The sequence below is a fragment of the Salvelinus alpinus genome, chromosome 12 (assembly GCF_045679555.1).
Source record: "Salvelinus alpinus chromosome 12, SLU_Salpinus.1, whole genome shotgun sequence".
NCBI lineage: Eukaryota > Metazoa > Chordata > Actinopteri > Salmoniformes > Salmonidae > Salvelinus > Salvelinus alpinus.
Window position 1 is genome coordinate 40,030,105 of NC_092097.1, and position 22,955 is coordinate 40,053,059.

At 47.2% G+C, this 22,955-nt stretch overlaps 2 protein-coding genes across 3 annotated transcripts; one reads left to right on the top strand and one right to left on the bottom strand.

The window, feature by feature from the left end:
- The first annotated feature begins 8,385 nt into the window (after positions 1–8,385).
- Positions 8,386–9,713, top strand: LOC139536069 (keratinocyte proline-rich protein-like). The gene is made up of 3 exons (XM_071336198.1): positions 8,386–8,535; positions 8,567–8,591; positions 9,218–9,713. The coding sequence occupies exons 1-3, from the start codon at positions 8,472–8,474 to the stop codon at positions 9,618–9,620; spliced, it is 492 nt and encodes a 163-aa protein (XP_071192299.1). The 5' UTR covers positions 8,386–8,471; the 3' UTR covers positions 9,621–9,713.
- Positions 9,657–18,719, bottom strand: LOC139536068 (C->U-editing enzyme APOBEC-2-like). 2 transcript variants are annotated; one of them, XM_071336196.1, is made up of 4 exons: positions 18,125–18,719; positions 11,827–12,051; positions 11,137–11,445; positions 9,657–10,031 (listed from the first exon to the last, which is right to left on the bottom strand). In XM_071336196.1, the coding sequence occupies exons 1-3, from the start codon at positions 18,430–18,432 to the stop codon at positions 11,142–11,144; spliced, it is 837 nt and encodes a 278-aa protein (XP_071192297.1). In that variant the 5' UTR covers positions 18,433–18,719; the 3' UTR covers positions 9,657–10,031; positions 11,137–11,141. The 2 variants fall into 2 exon arrangements, with proteins under 2 accessions (XP_071192297.1, XP_071192298.1); XM_071336197.1 differs by having other exon boundaries at positions 11,131–11,445; positions 18,125–18,643.
- Between the last annotated feature and the right edge of the window lie 4,236 nt (positions 18,720–22,955).

The window sequence follows — 22,955 nt, forward strand, 5'->3', positions numbered from 1 at the left end:
ATAACACCAATTTGTAATTTAACCATGAATATTGTTTATTTTTTATTTTTGGTATTTAGAAATAACAATCCTTATCACTAGTCCCATGCTGAATCTCTTTCAGCACCGACTGAGAAGTAATGATGATGCAATGCTGTTCATTGTTTATTCCATCATCCAGCCAAAGCCATGGAGAATCACTCTTTAACAAGGTAGGCATTCTTTACTCAGCTCATCATTTCACAAGTATCACATCAATCGATTTCCTCATTACTCTCCCTCTCTCATTCCATCTCCCTCCATCCAAGGACTGAGCTTGTCTGCTGTTGTGCCAAATTGCAGTCAACCTCTTCTAGCAGCAGCATCTCAGATGTGTGAGATTCTTTACTGGTTTATTCAACAGTTCTATCCATTATGGTAGTTCCTTCTAGTTGACGCTTTAAGGCTCGTACACATCCATTTTTCTGCCTCTCTTTTTCCCTCTCTTTCGATCTCGCTGGTTGCATTCTATCGAGGACCGGATAAGGCTATGCTCTGTCTGTGAGACCTGTGTGTACAGTATGTCTCTGTGGGTCTTGTTGCCACATGCAGATTCCCAATGTCTAAAGTCCTACATCTGCCCAGACTCACTTCGATTAACAAGGCTCAGATCACATTGTGTGTGCATCTGTGTGTGGTCACCAAGTGCTATGGGGGAGAGTAGAGAAATGTTTCACAGACCGCATGTCTCTTGTCTAGTTAAAAACACATTGACAACTTGCTCTTCTATCAGAGAAGGATTCCATATCAGTAACACAGAATGGCATTCTGCTGTTGTCTAGCTTGTCTCGTCTCCTTTATGGGTTGCTGCTGGTCTAGAGGAGAAAGATATAAAAGAGAGTTTACCATCACCAGTTACTGTGACTCTATGTACATCACAGGTGTGCCTCAGCTTAAGCACTTGGTTGGTGTCTTTCTTCATAGCTATGTTGTTGAAACCAGCAAGTTCTATTTTTTATTTAACCCTTATTTTATCAGGTGACTGAAAACATATTCTCATTTACAGCAAAAACCTGGGGAATAGTTACAGGGGGATGAATGAGCCAATTGTAAGTTGGGGATGATTAGGTGACTGATAGTATGAGGGCCAGATTGGGAATATAACCAGGACACTGGGGTTAACACCCCTACTCTTACGATAAGTGCCATGGGATCTATAGTGACCACAGAGAAGCAGGACCCCGTTTAGCATCCCATCTGAAAGACTGTACCCTACACAGGGAAATTTATTTTAGACCAGAGGAAAGAGTGCCTCCTACTGGCCCTCCAACACCACTTCCAGCAGCATCTGGTCTCCCATTCAGGGACCGACCAGGACCAACCCTGCTTAGCTTCAGAAGTAAGCCAGCAAGAGCGATATGAGGGCAGCTGATTGGTTTTTCTAAGCATTTTGGAGTGACCGTAGGTCATTCTGGAGATCCATCGCTCATTCTGGTTGGGTTGGTATGAACATAATTGTATAAACCTTTCAAATAGCACAGTCTTGTTATGTTTAATTGAGCTGTGTTAACACTGACAGCTTTTCATTTTTTTACCTCATTTCTCTCATGGTGAGATGTTGTTTCATCGCCCTGACCTGCAACGATGTTAATGCAATCATGACTAATTCTGACAGGCAAGTGAAATGTAGTTTTGGTTTCATGGTCGTGTCCCCACAGAGCTGAGGTACTGAAACGGGCAAGCCTGTTTATTTGATTGACGCAAGAGAAACAACAGCAAAATCAGGGGAGGAATGAAATTGGCTGAAATTGTGTGTGTGTGTGTGTGTGTGTGTGTGTGTGTGTGTGTGTGTGTGTGTGTGTGTGTGTGTGTGTGTGTGTGTGTGTGTGTGTGTGTGTGTGTGTGTGTGTGTGTGTGTGCACGCGCATGCGCATGCGCATAATAGTAAATGTGCAAATGTGAGGGTTTGTATTGAGTCTCATTCTCTGTGGGTACAGTAACTGTCTGTTTTCTTCTAGAAGGGCCTTTGAGCAGCGTCTCCTCAGTTTGTGTCTCACCTGACGGACACACAACACACACATTCATTCTCTGTCCTCTCCCACCATCTCCTCTTTAGTAAATAAGATTCATTATCATGCCAAAATGTCAGACCTGTTTGCTTCAAACTATGCAACAGAATTCTCCTATTAGAATATGGTTGATTCATTTCCTCAATTCTCCTCTCAACACACTCTCTCTCCTTCTCTCGCTCACTCTCTCTTTCTCTGTTTATGTGTGCTTGTCTGTCTCAATGGATCCAGTTGTTTCCCATATTTGAGTTCTTTCTACTAACTAAACAGAAGTGTATAATGTATGTATGTATGTGTGTACACGATGTGCAAGCACCCTGAATTGTTCTTTACTCTGTTGTAATAATGATCATGTTGAATGCCTTGGTCTTTATGTCCTGTAGTTTGAATTTAACAGAACAAAAAATGATAATCAAGCAAGAAAGTTATTATAAATATATATATATAAATATATACAAATCTATATACATAAAATAAAGCCATTGGGATTTGAAATACATTTGTTTCAGGGTGATTCTTTGTGTGATGGTTCGTTGTAATGCATTTGTTTCAGGGTGATTCTTTGTGTGATGGTTCGTTGTAATACATTTGTTTCAGGGTGATTCTTTGTGTGATGGTTCGTTGTAATACATTTGTTTCAGGGTGATTCTTTGTGTGATGGTTCGTTGTCTTGTGATTCAAGTCAACTGATCCTGTGTTCAACCACAATTCCACTGAACATATATTTTTGTAAAGTCTATGATACAGTATCACATGATCCTTCCTCTCCAAATCATTCAGATGACCTTTTAGACCTTCTGATTTTGGAAGAAAGAGGTCTATGAACCCAATTTTCCAAGAATAGAGATGCCTCTCCAAGAGTGTAAGAAAGAGACATTTATTTATCCTCCTTGTCTATTCTCTTCATGTTCATCAACCTCTTTTCATTTTGGATCTCTCATTGTCGGAAATATAATTTTCTTCATTTCTATGTCAAGGTCAGAAAGGCTTTCATTATGATTTAATAAGTGGTCCAACAGTGCTAATGTGGCTAACATTGGTAGTACAGCCATCAATCAGCGTGGCTGCAGTGTAACGTTAGTGTACAATCCATCAAATTCCCTACTTTATCTATAGAGTCAACGGACTGTAGCCACAAGAACTGTACCATGTTTTGTAGCTGAAAAGGACTGTTGAAATTATAGATCTATTTGCCACATGAATCAGTTGAACTGGTATTTGGGCAACAGTTTGGCCCCAAAACATTTACAACAAAGACATATTGGCATAGTAAAATAAACAATCATATTAAAATCCAATGGTATTCACTAAGTTGATGGTTTCAAATCAAATTGTATTGCTCACATACTGTACACATATTTAGCAGATGTTATTGCGTGTGAAGCAAAATGCTTGAGTTCCTAGCTCCAGCAGTGCAGTAGTATCTAACAATTCACAACAATACACACAAATCTAAAAGTAAAAGAATGGAATTTAAGAAATATATACATATTTGGATGAGCAATGTTGGAATGGCGTTCACTAAAATACAGTACAATACAGTATATACATATGAAATTCGTAAAACAATGATTCCATGACTATATACATAGGGTAGCAGCCTCTAAGGTGCAGGGTTGAGTAACCAGGTGGTAGCTGACTAGTGATGGCTATTTAACAGTCTGATGGCCTTGATAGAAGGTGGTAGCTGGCTAGTGATGGCTATTTAACAGTCTAATGGCTTTGAGGGCCCAGACTGGCCACCCCTCATAGCTTGGTTCCTCTCTAGGTGTCTTCCTAGGTTCTGGCCTTTCTAGGGAGTTTTTCCTAGCCACTGTGCTTCTACACCTGCATTGCTTGCTGTTTGGGGTTTTAGGCTGGGTTTCTGTACAGTACTTTGTGACATCAGCTGATGTAAGAAGGGCTTTATAAATACATTTGATTGATTGATTAAATTTGATTGATAGAAGCTGTTTTTCAGTCTCTCGGCCCCAGCTTTGATGCACCTGTACTGACTTCGCCTTCTGGATGATAGCGGGTTGAACAGGCCGTGGCTCGGGTGGTTGAAGACGTTGAGGATCTTTTTGGCCTTCCTGTGACATCAGGTGCTGTAGGTGTCCTAGAGAGTAGGCAGTGTGTCCCAAGTGATGCGTTGGGCAGACCGCACCACCCTCTGGAGAGCCCTGCAGTAGCGGGCGGCGCAGTTGCGATACCAGGCGGTGATACAGCCCGACAGGAGACAAATTTCTTCAGCCTCCTGAGGTTAAAGAGGCACTGTGTGGGTGGACCGTTTCAGATTGTCAGTGATGTGTACTCCTAGGAACTTGAAGATTTTCACCTTCTCCACTGCTGTCCCGTCGAAGTGGATAGGGGCGTGCACCCTCTGCTGTCTCCTGAAGTCCACAATCAGCTCCTTCGTTTCGTTGACGTTGAGAGAGAGGTTATTTTCCTGGCCCCACTCCGCCAGGGCCCCTCACCTCCTCCCTGTAGGCTGTCTCGTCATTGTTGGTAATCAGGCCTACTACTGTTGTGTCGTCCTCAAACTTGATGATTCATTCCATCACCCATGACACAGTGAAGGGTGAACAGGGAACACAGGAGGGGGCTGAGCACATACCCTTGTGGGGCCCCTGTGTTGAGGATCAGCACAGTGGAGGTGTTGTTTCCTACCATCACCACCTGGGGGTGGCCCGTCAGGAAGTCCAGGACCCAGTTGCACAGGGCAGGGGTTCAGACCCAGGGCCCCGAGCTTAATGATGAGCTTGGAGGGTACTATGGTGTTGAAGGCTGAGCTATAGTCAATGAACAGCATTCTTACATAGGTATTCCTCTTGTCCAGATGGGATAGGGCAGTGTGTAGTGCGATGACGATTGCATCGTCTGTGAATCTATTGGGGCGGTATGCAAATTGAGTAACTGAGCTAAACGAGTAACTGAGTAGCACTCACTTCCGTCATCATGAAGTGCTTTGAGAGATTAGTCAAGGATCATATCACCTCCACCCTACTTGACACCCTAGACCCACTCCAATTTGCTTACCACCCCAATAGGTCCAAAGACAACGAAATCGCAATCACACTGCACACTGCCCTAACCCATCTGGACAAGAGGAATACCTATGTAAGAATGCTGTTCATCGACTACAGCTCAGCATTTAACACCATAGTACCCTCCAAACTCGTCATTAAGCTTGAGACCCTGGGTCTCGACCCCGCCCTGTGCAATTGGGTCCTGGACCTTCTGACGGGCGACCCCCAGGTGGTGAGGGTAGGAAAAAACATCTCCACCCCGCTGATCCTCAACACTGGGGCCCCACAAGGGTGCGTTCTCAGCCCTCTCCTGTACTCCCTGTTCACCCATGACTGCGTGGCCATGCACGCCTCCAACTCAATCATCAAGTTTGCAGATGACACTACAGTGGTAGGCTTGATTACCAACAACGACGAGACGGCCTACAGGGAGGAGGTGAGGTGTCAGGAAAATAACCTCACACTCAACGTCAACAAAACAAAGGAGATGATCGTGGACTTCAGGAAACAGCAGAGGTAGCACCCCCCTATCCACATCGACGGGACAGTAGTGGAGAGGGTGGAAAGTTTTAAGTTCCTCGGCGTACACATCACAAACAAACTGAAATGGTCCACTTACACAGACAGTGTGGTGAAGTAGGCGCAACAGCGCTTCTTCAACCTCAGGAGGCTGAAGAAATGTGGCTTGTCATCTGAAACACTCACAAACTTTTACAGATCCACAATCAAGAGCATCCTGTCAGGCTGTATCACCGCCTGGTATGGCTACTGCTCCGCCCACAACCGTAAGACTCTCCAGAGGGTAGTGACGTCGGCAGAACGCATCACCTGGGGCAAACTACCTGCCCTCCAGGACACCTACACCACCCGATGTCACAGGAAGGCCAAAAAGATAATCAAGGACAATAACCACCCGAGCCACTGCTTGTTCACCCCGCTATCATGTGCATCAAAGGCCATCAGACTGTTAAACAAGTGACTGCTGCCAACATACTGACTCAAATCTCTCAAATCTCTAGCCACTTTAATAATAAAAAATTGGATGTAATAAATGTATCACTAGTCACTTTAAACAATGCCACTTTATATAATGTTTACATACCCTACATTACTTATCTCATATGTATATACTGTACTCTATACCATCTACTGCATCTTGCCTATGCCGTTCGGCCATCGCTCATCCATATATTTATATGTACATATTCTTATTCATTCCTTTACACTTGTGTGTAAAGGTAGTTGTTTTGGAATTGTTAGATTACTTGTTAGATATTACTGCATGGTCGGAACTAGAAGCACAAGCATTTCGCTACACTCACATTAACATCTGCTAACCATGTGTATGTGACCAATAAAATTTGATTTGATTTGCTCTGATTGGTAAAAGAAGAAAAAAAAAAAACGTGGTGACAGATATTGTCTTGTTCAGTGAAGCGTAGTAGGTTTGCAATTCAATAAACTGCAATTCAATTAATTGGCTTTGTCTCCTCACCCTGATCTGAAAATACAAGACTGGTGACAATGTCATTGTGTTGGAACTTTTCATGCCAACATGGTGACCATTGAAATTCTAAGCATCAACCTAAGTTTGCTGAATTCTGTCTATGTAGCGTTACTTTGCAGATACCGCTGCACTGTAGTCATGTACTGAAGGAGATTACAACTAGTCTTTATCTAGTTGGTTGCTGGTCAGAGGTCTTCAACAATGAGAGAATCCAGCATAATAAATGCATTCTGTAACTGCCAATTCTTTCTCTCTCTCTCTCATTCTGCATCTTTCTATCGCTCTCACTCTCTCGATTGCTCTTATTCTCTCACTTGCTCTTATTCTATCCGTCTATATCCCTTTCTCTCTTTCTCTGTATCTCTCTCCACCCCTGTTATACACCCACAGACCTTTAACAGCAGGCTGCATTTCTCACCTAGGGAAACCTGTCCCGGAAAGTGTTGTCAAGACGACTGCATTTCCAATGGCAACTCTCTTGGTGTCATGGTAACGGGAGACTTTACTGTGGGAGGTTCATTAGGAGGAGGGGGTTCATGTCAGACCTGAAGAACAGAACAGCTCTAAGGCCACCCGATCTGAGGACACCCACTCTAAGGACAAGCATGTTAACTAGAGGGGAGGTGGGTATGCTAATAGAGGAGTTCAACCTGCTCACTACAACCGCCCACTCACATCTCTTCTGTTTCTTTATGCTTGTGCTACAGTTTGTTGACTGACACTCAAGTTGAATCCGAATGCTCCTCAAAATACCCATAACCCAAAGGATCAAGATGTTACTGAATAGCCTTTGTCTTGTGCTTCACAAACCCGTTAAATAAGTTGATTTTAGTGTGCAATGGAATAACACAAGCACCCCTGTTCTAAGCTGTCATTCATTGGTCTTTCAAAATTGTTTCTTTGAGAAAAATTGTTGGACAATGCTGATCGCTTGGGAAATGGAATTTCCTTACAGTACTTGTGTATTAACCAGACAATGTAGACAGTACCTCAACCTACAGAAGCTATCCCAACCCCAAGTCCTGAGCATCACAGGAATTCAATTATACTGACACAAATAATCTGATAATCATACGTTTTCCCCTATATATTTTTCCCCGTAATATATTATCAATGGCAGAGCATGATTTGTGTCTCACTATTTGAGGAAGGAAAAAAACTGAGTGCCATTTTGTCGTTAGTAGTGACGTTGTGTGTCTGTGACTGTAGCCTAATTAATGAGGGGTGTGGGTGTATGTGTGAGGTCAGCTAGTGTGTGTGTGTGTCAGGGAGGGAGGGGGATAAAAGGCTAGTGTCACCCTCTCTAGGGGCTAATACACTAAGTGACTGAGGAATCGGGGAAGACTATAGCTGTATCAGGAACTATGTAAGTACACCTTCTCATCTCCTATAGGTAAACTGTCTGGAGATCTGGATTTGAATTGCCCATGACACTGACTAGAGGTTCTTGATTTTTAGGTGTTTGTAATAACCTAGCGTCAGGAATTTGTTAAGTGTGATTTTAGTAACTACATAATAATTACTTTGGTAAGTCATTTTAAATGTGTTAAGTTTTTTTATCATTACAATTCAACCATTATTTACCATGATCTGATATTGCCATGTATGATATCCTTTTATCTATTAAAGAAGGGGTTTCCCAAACTGTGGGTACTACAAGGGATACGCAAGTAAACAAACTCTAGGCTGTACTTGCAGAGACTCCAATGCGTAATTACTAAAAGTCATCATGCCTTTTTTGTGTTGTCTGAGTGTTTGATTGATGATGAACAGATGAATACCTGAATGATGGATAAACATTAGCACACCAGCAATTTAGCTTGCTAGTTTTCAAAAGAATATGCAGAGACACTAGGTATACAGATAAGAAAAACAAAGTGAGTTTTGAGGAATACATTTTTTTGTGTGAATGTTTGATCCCTGCAGAAAATGCTGGTATCCTTAAAGCCTTTGCAGTTGGTCGCTGTCATGGTTCTCATCGTCTTCACAGTCAGTCGCTGTCATGGTTCTCATCGTCCTGTCAGTCAGTCGCTGTCAGAAGAATGAAAGGTACGTGACTGGTTCCTCTAAAGCAGGGGTGTCAAACTCATTCTACGGAGGGCCGAGTGTCTGCGGGTTTCTGTTTTTCCTTTCAATTAAGACCTAGACAACCATGTGAGGGGAGTACTAATTAACAACTTTACATAATCAATCAAGTACAAGGGTGGAGTGAAAACCTGCAGACACTCAGTCTTCTGTAGAATGAGTTTGACACATGTGCTCTAAAGCACAGGGATTCAACTCTTACAAGGTCAGGGGCCTGCTGGTTTTATGTTCTACCTGATAATGAATTGCAACCATCTGGTGTTTCAGGGAAACAATGAAAAAATGCAGTGGAACTGGCGTCGAGGTCCAGAGTTGAGTTTGAGGGCTCTAAAGGTTTCTTCCTCTATTTTTAACAACTTTTGAACATACTAAAGGTTGTTGAAGTCTCTTATGTGTTGCTAGCAAACTATACCCTACAGCTCTCTCCTCGAAGTCTAATCTCCTTTATCATATTTCTATCACACTGTTATCTGAACACATTACTGTATTCCTCTCTTCCCTCCTCCTATCTCTGCCTCCCTCTACCCCTCCCCTCCTTTCCTCTAACTTCTCTCCACCCCTCCCCTGTCCCCTCCTCTTCTCTCCAGCAGGCGAGCAATGACAGAGCACCAGCTGATGCATGACCGTGGCAGGACCATGCAGAGCCTGAAGAGACTCATCTGGTTGTCCAGCCCAGACCCGCTCCTCCTTCCTGCTGTCCCCCGCCGCCCTCAACCCCATCCCGGGCTACACCCCGGGCCTCTCCCCTGCCCTCAACCCCATCCCAGGCTACACCCTGGGCCTCTCCCCTGCCCTCAACCCCATCCCGGGCTACACCCCGGGCCTCTCCCCTGCCCTCAACCCCATCCCGGGCTACACCCCGGGCCTCTCCCCTGCCCTCAACCCCATCCCGGGCTACACCCCGGGCCTCTCCCCTGCCCTCAACCAGCCCTACTGGCTATCAGTCTGGGGAGACCAGCCACAAGCACAAGAGGTCAGTGGAGAGACTTCTAGCCCCCTGAATGTTGCCCTTGAAGAAGCAAACATTAGTGCAGATATGAAAAATTATATTTGTGCAGATACAGTAGGAAACATCCTTCGAGGACACAGAAGGAGAAGGACAAATTATTATAACTTCAATTGTAATAAAAATAATAGATAATTTATACTTGAATTATAACCCAGGAGTGCATCATTGCAAAGCCTTCATCTTGACATTGACAATTCATCCACAGATGAACCAGCAAACACGTGTCCTGTGAGGACTCCAGAACGGAGAGTGGAAGCTGGGATAGAGAGTTCCATATGGTCTGGAGCTCGCTTCATAAAGGGATGTAGAGCAGGATGGCTTGACGCACAAGCACACAAACTGCTCACATCACTGACGATGCTGGGATAGTGGAGGTGGCAGGTGATGGGTGAATTCTAGAGCGAGTGAAGGAGAGAGAATATTGACATCAACAGCAACTCAAAACGTATTGACATCGCCTCATCAAAAAGATAAGAAGAATATTACACATCTCATGGTATGCTGACTAACCTAAAGGGAACTCCAACTAACCGTTATGGCTCTATTCAATCCGTATCGCGGAAGTACAGCGTTACAGCTCCATTGAAATTTAAAGGCAATATTTCCACGTTAGCGGAGACTGCATTCCCAGTAAATTCTGCATTTCGCTACACTCGCAATAACATCTGCTAACCATGTGTATTTGACCAATAAGATTTGATTTGCATATGTCGGCTCAATCGGAAATGACCTTTACATTTCTATTGTGTTATCTGTAACGCTGCAGCGACACAGACTGAACAGAGCCCTAAGCCTTTCTCTGAGGAGCAGAACTCCATGACTGAAGGTAAGCCTCCAGTCTTCAGCCCCATTCCTCCTGAATGTTAGCAGCTGCCCTCATTAACAGCAGTTCATCAGCCAGGGGAATAGCTGTATCTGTTGGTCTGTCTCACTGGGGTCACCCTTGTTAGCTTTATTGCTCTGGCCTATTGGGCTGGCCCCTCACTGGCTTTGCATGAGAACATGTTCCATCTGTGAGATGATCTCTGCGATCAGTCTTGTGACTGCATGTGTCTATGTGCATCCCGGCATACCTGCTTGTAAAGAGTTTGTTTCCAAAACTCTATATCCACCAATTTTTCACATTGTGTTTTTTCAACAGAAATGATTGCTTATGGGTACTTTCATGCTTGTGTAAAATATAACAGTTATTTGTTAGATATTTGTTACACTTCACTGTGTAAAAGCTAGCAGTACTACTTATTTATCTGAGAGTGAGCCCGATATATAACATTATGCAAAATAACATGATTATTTGTCTCTATGAAACCATGAAGTAACAGATTTTAAACAGCGTCTGTCATTGAACAATAAACAATAAAAGCTAATTTACCAACATTTCTGAAAATGGATATCTAGCTTTTTGGAATGAAACTCTTCATGTGTATCTAGCCTGCATAAATGTGCATATGTAGGTCTATCAAATGCATGCATATGTGTGTTCCTCTCCCTTACACTCACTGTGATCACTGCATGATGTCGGCCAGTTTCTCGTGGTAGTACTCATAGTTGTCCTGGCAGTCCTCCCAAGGGGTGAACGTTAGGTCATTGTTCTCTACAAAAGTGTCCCAGACATAGGTGAAGTCCATGGGCTTCATCATCCTCAGCTTGCACCCCGCTTGAGACAGAGCATTTAGCCCCGCCTGGATGTCTTGCTCCTCCCACTCAAACAGCCGGGCTGAAAATAGGGTCATCTTGACGGTCTTCCTTGCCCGGAGGGCCTCTGCGATCTTAGCCGCGCAGGCCGCACAGGGGCTGGATGACATGTACCTGGGACAGGGGAGGGGGTAAAGATTAATTAGGCACATGTGATGAGGTCATAGAGAGGGTTCTAATCTTTTAATTTAGTGCTGCTAACTTCCTGTGAAACGGGCCACAGCTATCTGTGTAGATACTGTGTGTATGTATGTGTGACTGTGTATTTGACATGTAGTTACCAGGTGACAGTGTATTTGAGAGATACGTACCAGGTGACAGTGTATTTAAGAGATAGTTACCATGCAGGTGACAGTGTACTTGAGAGAGAGTTACCAAGTGACAGTTTATTTGACCGATAGTTACCAGGTGACAGTGTATGTGAGAGATAGTTACAAGGTGACAGTTTATTTGAGAGATAGATACCAGGTGACAGTGTATTTGAGAGATACGCACCAGGTGACAGTGTATTTAACAGCAGGGTCGTAGTCTGGGAGAGTCTGGAGGAAGAAGGCCTGCTCGGCGTGGGCTCCTGAGTGTTCATCCTCCAGGTAACCTCTCATCAGACCATCATCAGCTTTCCCCTTGTCCACCAGGTAACACAGGAACGTCTTGTTACGACCTGACGAGTACTCCACATTCTTGAACTGGAACTTGAATGTGAACGGGTCGATGCGGTCCCTGGATGGAGAGGGAATAGGGGGATGGGGTTCATTAACGAATGGGAGAAGGGATCTCTATCGTCAGTACACTATTCAAGGTTATGGAGGTCTGATTGAACATTTTGCCATCCCAAACTTAATTGATTGTGTTATAGTATGTCATATTATTATTATGAAGTGTTTCTTCTAACAATAACAATGTTATATAGTTGTCATTACATTCCTATATCAGACAGACACGTAAACTCCATAGCTTGCATATTAAATATTTTTCAAACCCTCAGGTGGATATTTTTACTGAGACAAGTCAGGTGTACAGTTCCACAACATGACCTATCTGTCTGTTATAACAGCTGTTCACATGTGCCTATCCTTAGATAGCACCCCAGTTACTGTAACATATGTTTCAGTTTGGTTCTCTCCCACAAATATTTACACAATGGAATCTACAACCTGTATGCAGGATGGCTCTAAATACACTCCTGGGGGCATTTACCCCCTGGATCAGTGACCTCTGTGTAATTTAAAACCAGACAAACAAAGACACACCGAAACAGGGGAGCAGAGGGGGTGGCTGCCTGGCTGGAACAGCAGACAGATGAAAGAGCTGCCAGCAGGGCAGGGCAGGGTAGGGTAGAGCAGGGTAGGGTAGAGCAGGGTAGAGCAGGGTAGGGCAGGGTAGAGCAGGGTAGAGCAGGGTAGAGTAGGGCAGGGCAGGGCAGGGTAGAGCAGGGTAGAGCAGGGTATGGCAGGGTAGAGCAGGGTAGAGCAGGGTAGAGTAGGGCAGGGCAGGGCAGGGTAGAGCAGGGTAGAGCAGGGTAGGGCAGGGTAGAGCAGGGTAGAGCAGGGTAGAGCAGGGTAGAGTAGGGCAGGGCAGGGCAGGGTAGGGTAGAGCAGGGTAGAGCAGGGTAGAGTAGGGCAGGGCAGGGCAGGGTAGAGCAGGGTAGAGCAGGGTAGGGCAGGGTAGAGCAGGGTAGAGCAGGGTAGAGTAGGGTAGAGCAGGGCAGGGCAGGGCAGGGTAGGGTAGAGCAGGGCAGGGTAGAGCAGGGTAGAGCAGGGTAGGGCAGGGCAGGGTAGAGCAGGGCAGGGTAGGGCAGGGCAGGGTAGAGCAGGGTAGAGTAGGGTAGAGCAGGGCAGGGCAGGGCAGGGTAGGGTAGAGCAGGGCAGGGTAGAGCAGGGTAGAGCAGGGTAGGGCAGGGCAGGGTAGAGCAGGGTAGGGTAGAGCAGGGTAGAGCAGGGTAGGGCAGGGCAGGGTAGAGCAGGGTAGGGTAGGGCAGGGCAGGGTAGGGTAGAGCAGGGCAGGGTAGAGCAGGGTAGAGCAGGGTAGGGCAGGGCAGGGTAGAGCAGGGTAGGGTAGAGCAGGGTAGAGCAGGGTAGGGCAGGGCAGGGTAGAGCAGGGTAGGGCAGGGCAGGGTAGAGCAGGGTAGAGCAGGGTAGGGCAGGGCAGGGTAGAGCAGGGTAGGTGAGCAGGGTAGAGCAGGGTAGGGCAGGGCAGGGTAGAGCAGGGTAGGGCAGGGCAGGGTAGAGCAGGGTAGGGCAGGGCAGGGTAGAGCAGGGTAGGGTAGAGTAGAGCAGGGTAGGGCAGGGCAGGGTAGAGCAGGGCAGGGTAGAGCAGGGTAGGGCAGGGCAGGGTAGAGCAGGGCAGGGTAGAGCAGGGTAGAGCGGGGCAGGGCAGGGTAGAGCAGGGTAGGGCAGGGCAGGGTAGAGCAGGGTAGGGTGGAGCAGGGTAGGGCAGGGCAGGGTAGAGCAGGGCAGGGTAGAGCAGGGTAGGGCAGGGCAGGGTAGAGCAGGGCAGGGTAGAGCAGGGTAGGGCAGGGCAGGGTAGAGCTAGGGCGGGTAGGGCAGGGTAGGGCAGGACAGGGTAGAGCAGGGTAGGGTAGAGCAGGGTAGGGCAGGGCAGGGTAGAGCAGGGTAGGGCAGGGCAGGGTAGAGCAGGGTAGGGTAGGGCAGGGTAGGGCAGGGCAGGGTAGAGCAGGGTAGGGCAGGGTAGAGCAGGGTAGGGCAGGGCAGGGTAGAGCAGGGTAGGGTAGAGCAGGGTAGGGCAGGGCAGGGTAGGGCAGGGCAGGGCAGGGCAGGGTAGGGCAGGGCAGGGTAGGGTGGAGCAGGGTAGAGCAGGGTAGGGCAGAGCAGGGTAGGGCAGGGCAGGGTAGAGCAGGGTAGGGCAGGGTAGGGTAGGGCAGGGCAGGGTAGAGCAGGGTAGGGTAGAGCAGGGTAGGGTAGAGCAGGGTAGGGCAGGGCAGGGTAGAGCAGGGTAGGGAAGGGCAGGGTAGAGCAGGGTAGGGTAGAGCAGGGTAGGGCAGGGTAGGGCAGGGTAGGGCAGAGCAGGGTAGGGTAGAGCAGGGTAGGGCAGGGCAGGGTAGAGCAGGGTAGGGCAGGGCAGGGCAGGGTAGGGTAGAGCAGGGTAGGGCAGGGCAGGGTAGAGCAGGGTAGGGTAGAGCAGGGTAGGGCAGAGCAGGGTAGGGCAGGGCAGGGTAGAGCAGGGTAGGGCAGGGTAGGGTAGAGCAGGGTAGGGTAGAGCAGGGTAGGGTAGAGCAGGGTAGGGTAGAGCAGGGTAGGGCAGGGAAGGGTAGAGCAGGGTAGGGCAGGGCAGGGTAGAGCAGGGTAGGGTAGAGCAGGGTAGGGCAGGGTAGGGCATGGTAGGGCAGGGCAGGGTAGAGCAGGGTAGGGTAGAGCAGGGTAGGGCAGGGCAGGGTAGAGCAGGGTAGGGCAGGGTAGGGCAGGGTAGGGTAGAGCAGGGTAGGGCAGGGCAGGGTAGAGCAGGGTAGGGTAGAGCAGGGTAGGGCAGGGTAGAGCAGGGTAGGGCAGGGTAGGGCAGGGCAGGGTAGAGCAGGGTAGGGTAGAGCAGGGTAGGGTAGAGCAGGGTAGGGCAGGGCAGGGTAGAGCAGGGTAGGGCAGGGCAGGGTAGAGCAGGGTAGGGTAGAGCAGGGTAGGGCAGGGCAGGGTAGAGCAGGGTAGGGAAGGGTAGGGCAGGGTAGGGCAGGGCAGGGTAGAGCAGGGTAGGGTAGAGCAGGGCAGGGCAGGGTAGAGCAGGGTAGGGCAGGGTAGGGCAGGGTAGGGCAGGGCAGGGTAGGGAAGAGCAGGGTAGGGCAGGGCAGGGTAGAGCAGGGTAGGGTAGAGCAGGGTAGGGCAGGGCAGGGTAGAGCAGGGTAGGGCAGGGTAGGGCAGGGCAGGGTAGAGCAGGGTAGGGTAGAGCAGGGTAGGGTAGAGCAGGGTAGGGTAGAGCAGGGTAGGGCAGGGCAGGGTAGAGCAGGGTAGGGCAGGGCAGGGTAGAGCAGGGTAGGGTAGAGCAGGGTAGGGAAGGGCAGGGTAGAGCAGGGTAGGGTAGGGCAGGGTAGGGCAGGGCAGGGTAGAGCAGGGTAGGGTAGAGCAGGGTAGGGCAGGGCAGGGTAGAGCAGGGTAGGGCAGGGTAGGGCAGGGTAGGGCAGGGCAGGGTAGGGTAGAGCAGGGTAGGGCAGGGCAGGGTAGAGCAGGGTAGGGTAGAGCAGGGTAGGGCAGGGCAGGGTAGAGCAGGGTAGGGCAGGGCAGGGTAGAGCAGGGTAGGGCAGGGCAGGGTAGAGCAGGGTAGGGTAGAGCCGGGTAGGGCAGGGCAGGGTAGAGCAGGGTAGGGCAGGGTAGGGTAGGGCAGGGCAGGGTAGAGCAGGGTAGGGTAGAGCAGGGTAGGGCAGGGCAGGGTAGAGCAGGGTAGGGCAGGGCAGGGTAGAGCAGGGTAGGGTAGAGCAGGGTAGGGCAGGGCAGGGTAGAGCAGGGTAGGGCAGGGTAGGGCAGGGTAGGGCAGGGCAGGGTAGAGCAGGGTAGGGTAGAGCAGGGTAGGGCAGGGCAGGGTATAGCAGGGTAGGGCAGGGTAGGGCAGGGTAGGGCAGGGCAGGGTAGGGTAGAGCAGGGTAGGGCAGGGCAGGGTAGGGTAGAGCAGGGTAGGGTAGAGCAGGGTAGGGCTGGGCAGGGTAGAGCAGGGTAGGGCAGGGTAGAGCAGGGTAGGGTAGAGCAGGGTAGGGCAGGGCAGGGTAGAGCAGGGTAGGGCAGGGCAGGGTAGAGCAGGGTAGGGTAGAGCAGGGTAGGGTAGAGCAGGGTAGGGCAGGGCAGGGTAGAGCAGGGTAGGGCAGGGCAGGGTAGAGCAGGGTAGGGTAGAGCAGGGCAGGGCAGGGTAGAGCAGGGTAGGGCAGGGTAGGGCAGGGTAGGGCAGGGCAGGGTAGGGTAGAGCAGGGCAGGGTAGAGCAGGGTAGGGTAGAGCAGGGTAGGGCAGGGCAGGGTAGAGCAGGGTAGGGCAGGGTAGGGCAGGGTAGGGCAGGGCAGGGTAGAGCAGGGTAGGGCAGGGTAGGGCAGGGCAGGGTAGAGCAGGCAGAAAGACAGAAGTACAGGGCTAATTTTAGTGGACTAGCTCTGTATTATTAGCCCTCTGACTCAATGACCCACTTCAACATGAACCATGGCAAGACCAGGGCAGGCCCAGCAGGGCTTTGTGTGGCCCGCGGCAGCGGACAAGATCACCCCACTGGTACAGTGCATGGTCAGTACTAACTGCACAGGACAGAGGTACAGTACTACACTATCTAGCTAGAAACACAATTATATTCACAAACCCTGATCTTCACCCTTATTATAGCCCTAACCCTAAGATGAAAACAAGAGCAAATAGCTTATACTTGTGCTCATCAGTTTGGACAATATTGCCACGTTGTCCCTGTCTAGTAATCATCTAGGCAGTTATATTTGGTGATGTGGTCAGATGGTGATAACAGTCACTTGAAACGATAGTTTTAGTGCCTCACCACAAACTAAAAGAAGTGCATCCTCTAGCCTTGTAAAAACGACTTTTACCATATGTTCTTCAAATTTGTCACACCTCTCCAGTTCTTCCTCTCAATAAGGTATGTCCAAGGATTCTGGAAACCTGACCCAGTTCAAATGTTTTGATTATGAGACGGCAATTTTGAAAATGGCAGAGCCGAGTCATGTGTGTGTCTAATGGAGGCTTTCAGTGGATGGCTAGTCAACTGTGAAGTGAATCCTACAGTAATCATTGAGTAATCCACAGGCTCTGTCCACAGAGAAGGGTGTTGTTTATCCCTTTGATTTCGTCAAATATGTACAGTACATATTGCATTTTGTTGCAGTGTCAACAAATGTAACCCCCAAAAGATGACAAAAAATCCACCAGATGGTGGGGTGATAAAAACAAAGCCAGAGGGTATTTCCGTACCCTGGGCCGCTCCTATGAACCAAGACTCTCACATCTCATCCACCCTGCACAGAATCCTAAATACAGATCAACTCAGAATGGAAAAATCCCTTAAAGCTGTAATTTAACCAAGCCCCTCACTGCTGCAACATGACCCAGTACGCTAACACACCAACTCACAGGGGATAACCCAATGACTGTTCAACTTTACAGGCCTCTAATGGTCAACCAATGACTGGGCCGGATGGAATTTGTGGAAGCACATTTAAGCCCCCAGAAGTCCATTGAAATAAATGCCTGTGGAATTGATTTAACCAGATTCTACCAAACATGGAAACATACTCTATTATTGATTAGATAAGCAGACAACACTATGAAGATAATGAAAACTTTCGATGAAACTATCTTGTACAGTTTACCTTAATTTTATATATCATTTTACTTTATGGTAAAACTCGGTGGCTATGTTCTGCCTGACATTTGACTACTTATTTTAGAGTGACACTGCTGTCACAATGTTAAGTCGTATGGACAATCACAACAAAACCACTGTGGACGTTCCAGTGTGTCACAGAGTTCTAGTGTTCAACAGAGTTCTACGGTGTTCCACGGCATTCTAAACCCATTTCCTCCTGTCACATTGGAATGACAGTGGATATCTCTCTCCATAATGGGAGAAGCAACCCTCATCATCCCTCTAAAGGTCATTAGGCAACACTTCAGTTCTCTGTCTACTTTGGTAACAACTATGTAATTACTCAGCTATAGATATTAATTGCAGATTATTATACAGTAGGAAACAATACATGAATTGTGATTCCATGTCACTTTGTGCCCCCAACATAAAACATGAGATCAAAGCAGCAGGAGACAGAGACATACAGTACAGACACACATGGTATCTGTTGTCACCCACCCTTCCATGATCTCCCAAGGAGGCAGCTCAATGGGTTCGTACTCTCCATTTGCTTCGTTAGCCTCCACCGCCCCGTTAGCCATGTCTTTATTAGCTGTGGCTCCCTCCTCCATTGGGACCTCTCTGTTCCCCTCCACCTTCTCCCCAACCACCAGGACCTTTTCCTCTTTCTTCACTAAACTTGACTTCACCTCCCTCTTCATCTCCGTCTTCACCTCTTTCTTGATCTCCACCGCTGTCTTTGTTGTCCTCTCTTTCTTCCTCACCATCAGTTTGCTGTTGGTAGTAGCACCCTTCTTGTCGGCCATGGTGACTGGTCTGGGAATGGTAGTCCTGTGAGTGTGAGGTGTGTGTGTGTGAGTGAGGTATATGAGAAGGGGAGGTGGCTAGGGTCTGGGGGTTGAAGCAGAAATAGGGAAAGAAGACAGGAGGGTTACAGAGAGAGAGATAGAGGGGGACAGGGGGTAGCAGAGAGAAAGTGAGAGACAAGGAGTGGGGGTGAGAGAAATAGAGAGGAGTGGTAGCACAGTGAGAGAGGGATGAGGGATACGGGGCAGGGGCAGGGGCAGGCAGAGAGAGAGAGAGAGAGAGAGAGAGAGAGAGAGAGAGAGAGAGAGAGTATGGATAAGGGGGACAGACAGGGACAGGCAGCTGCTGCTCTTACTCCAGCCAGGTCTATTAAAAGACACAGGGGGGAGGGGACCTGACTCACCGCTGATGCCCCTCTGTTGTAGCAGGAGAGAAGGCAGGGAGGGGAGAAGGCAGGGAGTGGGAGGGACTCCAACGGAGCCTTGATATTTATTCAATTTAATTTGTAGTTGTACAAAGAGAGAGGGGGGGGGTTGCAATTTGGGAAGGTAGGGAGGGGGAAGAGAGAAGTGCTTGTTGAGGGGAGGGTAGCTAGTGGAGAAAGCAGACTGATTGATATAAGGTTTGGGGAGGGGGAAGCGGTGGGGGGGAAGGGGAAGGGGAGAGGGAGAGCAGAGGGGAAGGAAGGTGCTATAAGATGGAGGGTGCAGATGCTCAGGGTGTTCATGTCAGTGGGTTAATAGATAAACGATACTGGGCTCCTGATTTTCTGAGAGTAGGTTCACACTTTAGGCTTGAGCTCTGGATGGTCTTTTAGTCAAAGGCTCGAAAATAGGGTCACAATGCTATCCAATACCTTGGATCTCAGGTTGAACGTTTACAGTCATAAAAGAGAAGGCCAATGGTGTCTGCGGATACATGATCTACATCCAATATGACTGTTAGCTAATAGCATTACCTTCTGACACACTGTGCTTGTAGACCTTCGCTAGTCTACTTTGTCACTGTGCACTTGTAAAACGACATAGAATATGTTGTATACGATATGAGTTTGCCAGTGAAGATAATAAAGGAAACATTGTGACAGTTTACTTTCAATCGCCTCCACGGCCTTGGCCCATTGAACATGCTCTATTTTCACCATCCACTGCAGTGAACCGCTCCCAGTATAGAGAAACAGTACAGTGTTTAAAGAAACAGATCTGTGACTACAGTAAATCTTCCTCTGTGTAACTCAATGCTGAGGGGGTTTTACTATCTCCAGCACCACCTGCCGTGCTCCCAGCTTCCTAAAGGGTTCTCTGTGGGTTATCTCTGTGGGTTATCTCTGTGGGTTATACGTGGAAATGCAAAATGCCAAATAGAATTAGCTGGTCAGTCACCATTCAAACATACAGTCAAATAGTAATCCGCTGAATATGGACCTGATCATTTATACCAATGACGCTGTGATTATTAAATTATCCTCATATTACATTTTGCTTTGATTTGAGGTTTGGGATTTGAAGGCATTACAGTATTAAAGCTAGAACCCTTAATTGAAACAATCACAAAGCGGCTCCCCTTTCGCTAAGAAGATATGGAATGGGGCTGGGAATATGTAACCACTCAAATTCATATGCAGAGCTATGGGTGGAAGGATTGACCATCCATGATATCAAATGTATAGTTTTAACCATGTTTTGAAGCTATATAGTGTTTGTTTACATTTACATAGTTTACAAACACTGGAGTAAAACAAGCTTATATTTGGGGTTCTGATGGGGTACTACTGTTGAACTAAGCTCATGAGGCATTTTTAAGTTATATTCTCCAAGAATCAATGGGAATATATCATTAATTTATAGGTCCACAAATGTATGTGGCAGCTAAGGATTCTAATATAAGTGGGTAGTTTGACACTGTCCTGCACTTTCACTGTTGTTCCACCAGAGGGGAGTGTGAGTGTGTGTGTAGTAACAAGAGGAGGACGCTTCATTGACTATCACCATTCTCTCTCTCCCTCTCTCTCTGTCACACACACACACACACACGGTGAGGTCATTGCTGAGGTCCATAGTCTGGTCCCAGATTCTCAGATATGACATCACTGTGTGAACATCAACCAGTTAGGGAAGATGGGCAGAGAGCCCCCCCCCCCCCCCCCCATCCCCTCAGCACAGTTTCTGTTTTCCACTGCTTTCTCTCCTTTGCCCTCTTTCACTCTACTATCTCTCTCGCACGCTTGCTTGCTACCTCTTTCTCCCTCCTCTCCCTCTTCTCTCTCAGCTCTACAGATCCCCTTAGTACTGAGACCACTCTCTGGCCAGGGCGTTTCCTCTGTAACTCATTGGCCTGTGTGGCGGAGGGGGTTGAGGCTGAGCTAAAGGGATATGGGAGGGGGGATGGAAGGGTTAGTGAATGTGTAACTGACATGTTCTCCTCTACCAGACCTTGGCTGCCCAACAACATACCAGTTCCCTAAAACCGATCTCACAATTACTGTTTGACCTGATTCAAGGTTGTTGTTTCACTCATTTTGTAACAAAATTATGTTGTGAAAGCAGCAGCTACTCTTCCTGGGGTCCACACAGAACATAAAACATTCCATAATACAGAACTTCATACATTTTAAAACGGCACACATATCAATACATATTTTTTATTTAACTAGGCAAGTCAGTTATGAACAAATTCTTATTTACAATGACGGCCTAAGAACAGTGGGTTAACTGCCTTGTTCAGACACAGAACAACATATTTAACCTTGTTAGCTCAGGGATTTGATCGCGCAATCTCTTGGTTACTGGCCCAACGCCCTAACCACTAGGCCACCTGCAGCCATAGAGTCGTCACCCGTCTTTCAGGGCAGGTGGGGCAGAGCCCCACATAAAAAAAAGATATATATATATACAACTTGCCTGTTTTGCATGTTATTTTGGCATTAATATGTGTCACATATCAGTTTGCAAATAATGTTTAAAAAATCATATAATTGAGATAATAAAGCCGCATACAAACATGGTCTTTTTTGTTTTCTTGAGTAAGGCATCTCCAAAATGCAGGTGTTTATGTCTAGCGCAGTGCTTTCTGTGGTGGTGAGGCAAGCCAAAAGAAAATACAGAGCGCTGCGTTGTGATTGGCTCAGTGTTCTGTCACTCATGGGGACTCTACGTCACCACCAAGTAAAAGGGTAGACATCAAAAATTCTAGCCCCTTGGGTGCTGCCATAGAGTTACATTAGAAGTGCCCATCCAAGAAGACTCAAGATCATTGGCCACAGATAAAATGACGTCAAATCATGTTATATGTGCAGTAGCTTTGATTGGACTGATCATGTCAACATCATACTTTCAAAATCTTAGCTAGCAGTCATCATCATGAATCAAGTCGACAATCTACTGGCAAATCCTTTTTAATCCTTATGGTATGAAGAGAAATTATAGATATAATGTGTCGGTGCTCATCGGCCATTAGATATAAACATTGCACAACAAGTTGGAAATCGCAAATTCAACAATGAGTGGTTTGGAAGGAATCAGTGACAGTGGCTGTGTGGTCCCATATCTGGGATTACGGGGCACTTTGTCAATAAAGCATGATTTGTGCCACGCTCAAAACAACTGTTAACTCGAAACTGCGAAAAACTTGACTTCAATGAGTTCAAGAAAACTGGGAAGTCAGGAATAAATTAGGTCCGACTGTGAAAATACGTTTTGAATGGTCATCAAACTCGGAATTGTAAATCCAGCCTCTTTCTAGAGCTACGACCTGAAGATCAATGACATCATCATGATTCAGCCTTGTTTTTTTTCAGTTTCCAGTTGTTTTGAAAGCACCATAAATCCAGAAGATGCCAGACTTTGGTGACAAAATTTGCCCACGAAGGACCGCCGCGCCATCTTCCTGTTCAAGTGAGCACAACAAGGTGAGTCCAAAGATGTATTGTATGTATTGTATGCTGCATAAATGATAATATGCCAGGGAGATATGTACAGTATACTGTAGTTAAGTAATACTAAGTGTATGTTGTGTAGTAAGATATGAGTAGCCCATGTGCCTCACCCTAATAATTAGGTATATTTACCCCTCTTAATTTCACCTACTGTTCTGACTTGGTGGTGCACATGTAGCCTATAACCTGTTTTAGAGAAATGTAATCATTGAATATTGTAAGAGCTTTCATTGTCTGCTTATATGCCCTTTTTATTTATCCGACAGTTCTGACTTGGTGTACAGGGAAAACACCGTAAGAACGGCCCATGTTCTGAATTCTGTCGCTGTACTTTTCATAAGTGCTAAACAAATAGTTATATTGACTACGTCCTAGCTCACTCTTTAATTTCTTAATCGAAATTACGGATTGCCTCTTATCCGCTTGTCGTCCGCTTATGCCATAGTTTGTACACCTCAATTGTCATTAGAAACCACATTTGCTTAAGCAAGTCAGCCATGTCAGCTATGTTTTTCTAAAAGGAAGTAAATGATGCTGAATGAACTGTTTCGCTGCCAGACAAGGCTCCGCTGATAGCCAGGTGTAGCA

Bases quoted from the DNA above. Each gene is read 5' to 3' on its own strand.
- LOC139536069 (XM_071336198.1), top strand. From the start codon at position 8,472: ATGCTGGTATCCTTAAAGCCTTTGCAGTTGGTCGCTGTCATGGTTCTC. The intron at 8,536-8,566 runs GTCGCTGTCATG...TCGTCCTGTCAG, and splicing joins TCTCATCGTCTTCACAGTCA to TCAGTCGCTGTCAGAAGAAT. The intron at 8,592-9,217 runs GTACGTGACTGG...TCTCTCCAGCAG, and splicing joins CGCTGTCAGAAGAATGAAAG to GCGAGCAATGACAGAGCACC.
- LOC139536068 (XM_071336196.1), bottom strand. From the start codon at position 18,432: ATGGCCGACAAGAAGGGTGCTACTACCAACAGCAAACTGATGGTGAGG. The intron at 12,052-18,124 runs GTGGGTGACAAC...CTCTCCATCCAG, and splicing joins CCTTGGGAGATCATGGAAGG to GGACCGCATCGACCCGTTCA. The intron at 11,446-11,826 runs GTGCGTATCTCT...CCCCTGTCCCAG, and splicing joins GTTAAATACACTGTCACCTG to GTACATGTCATCCAGCCCCT.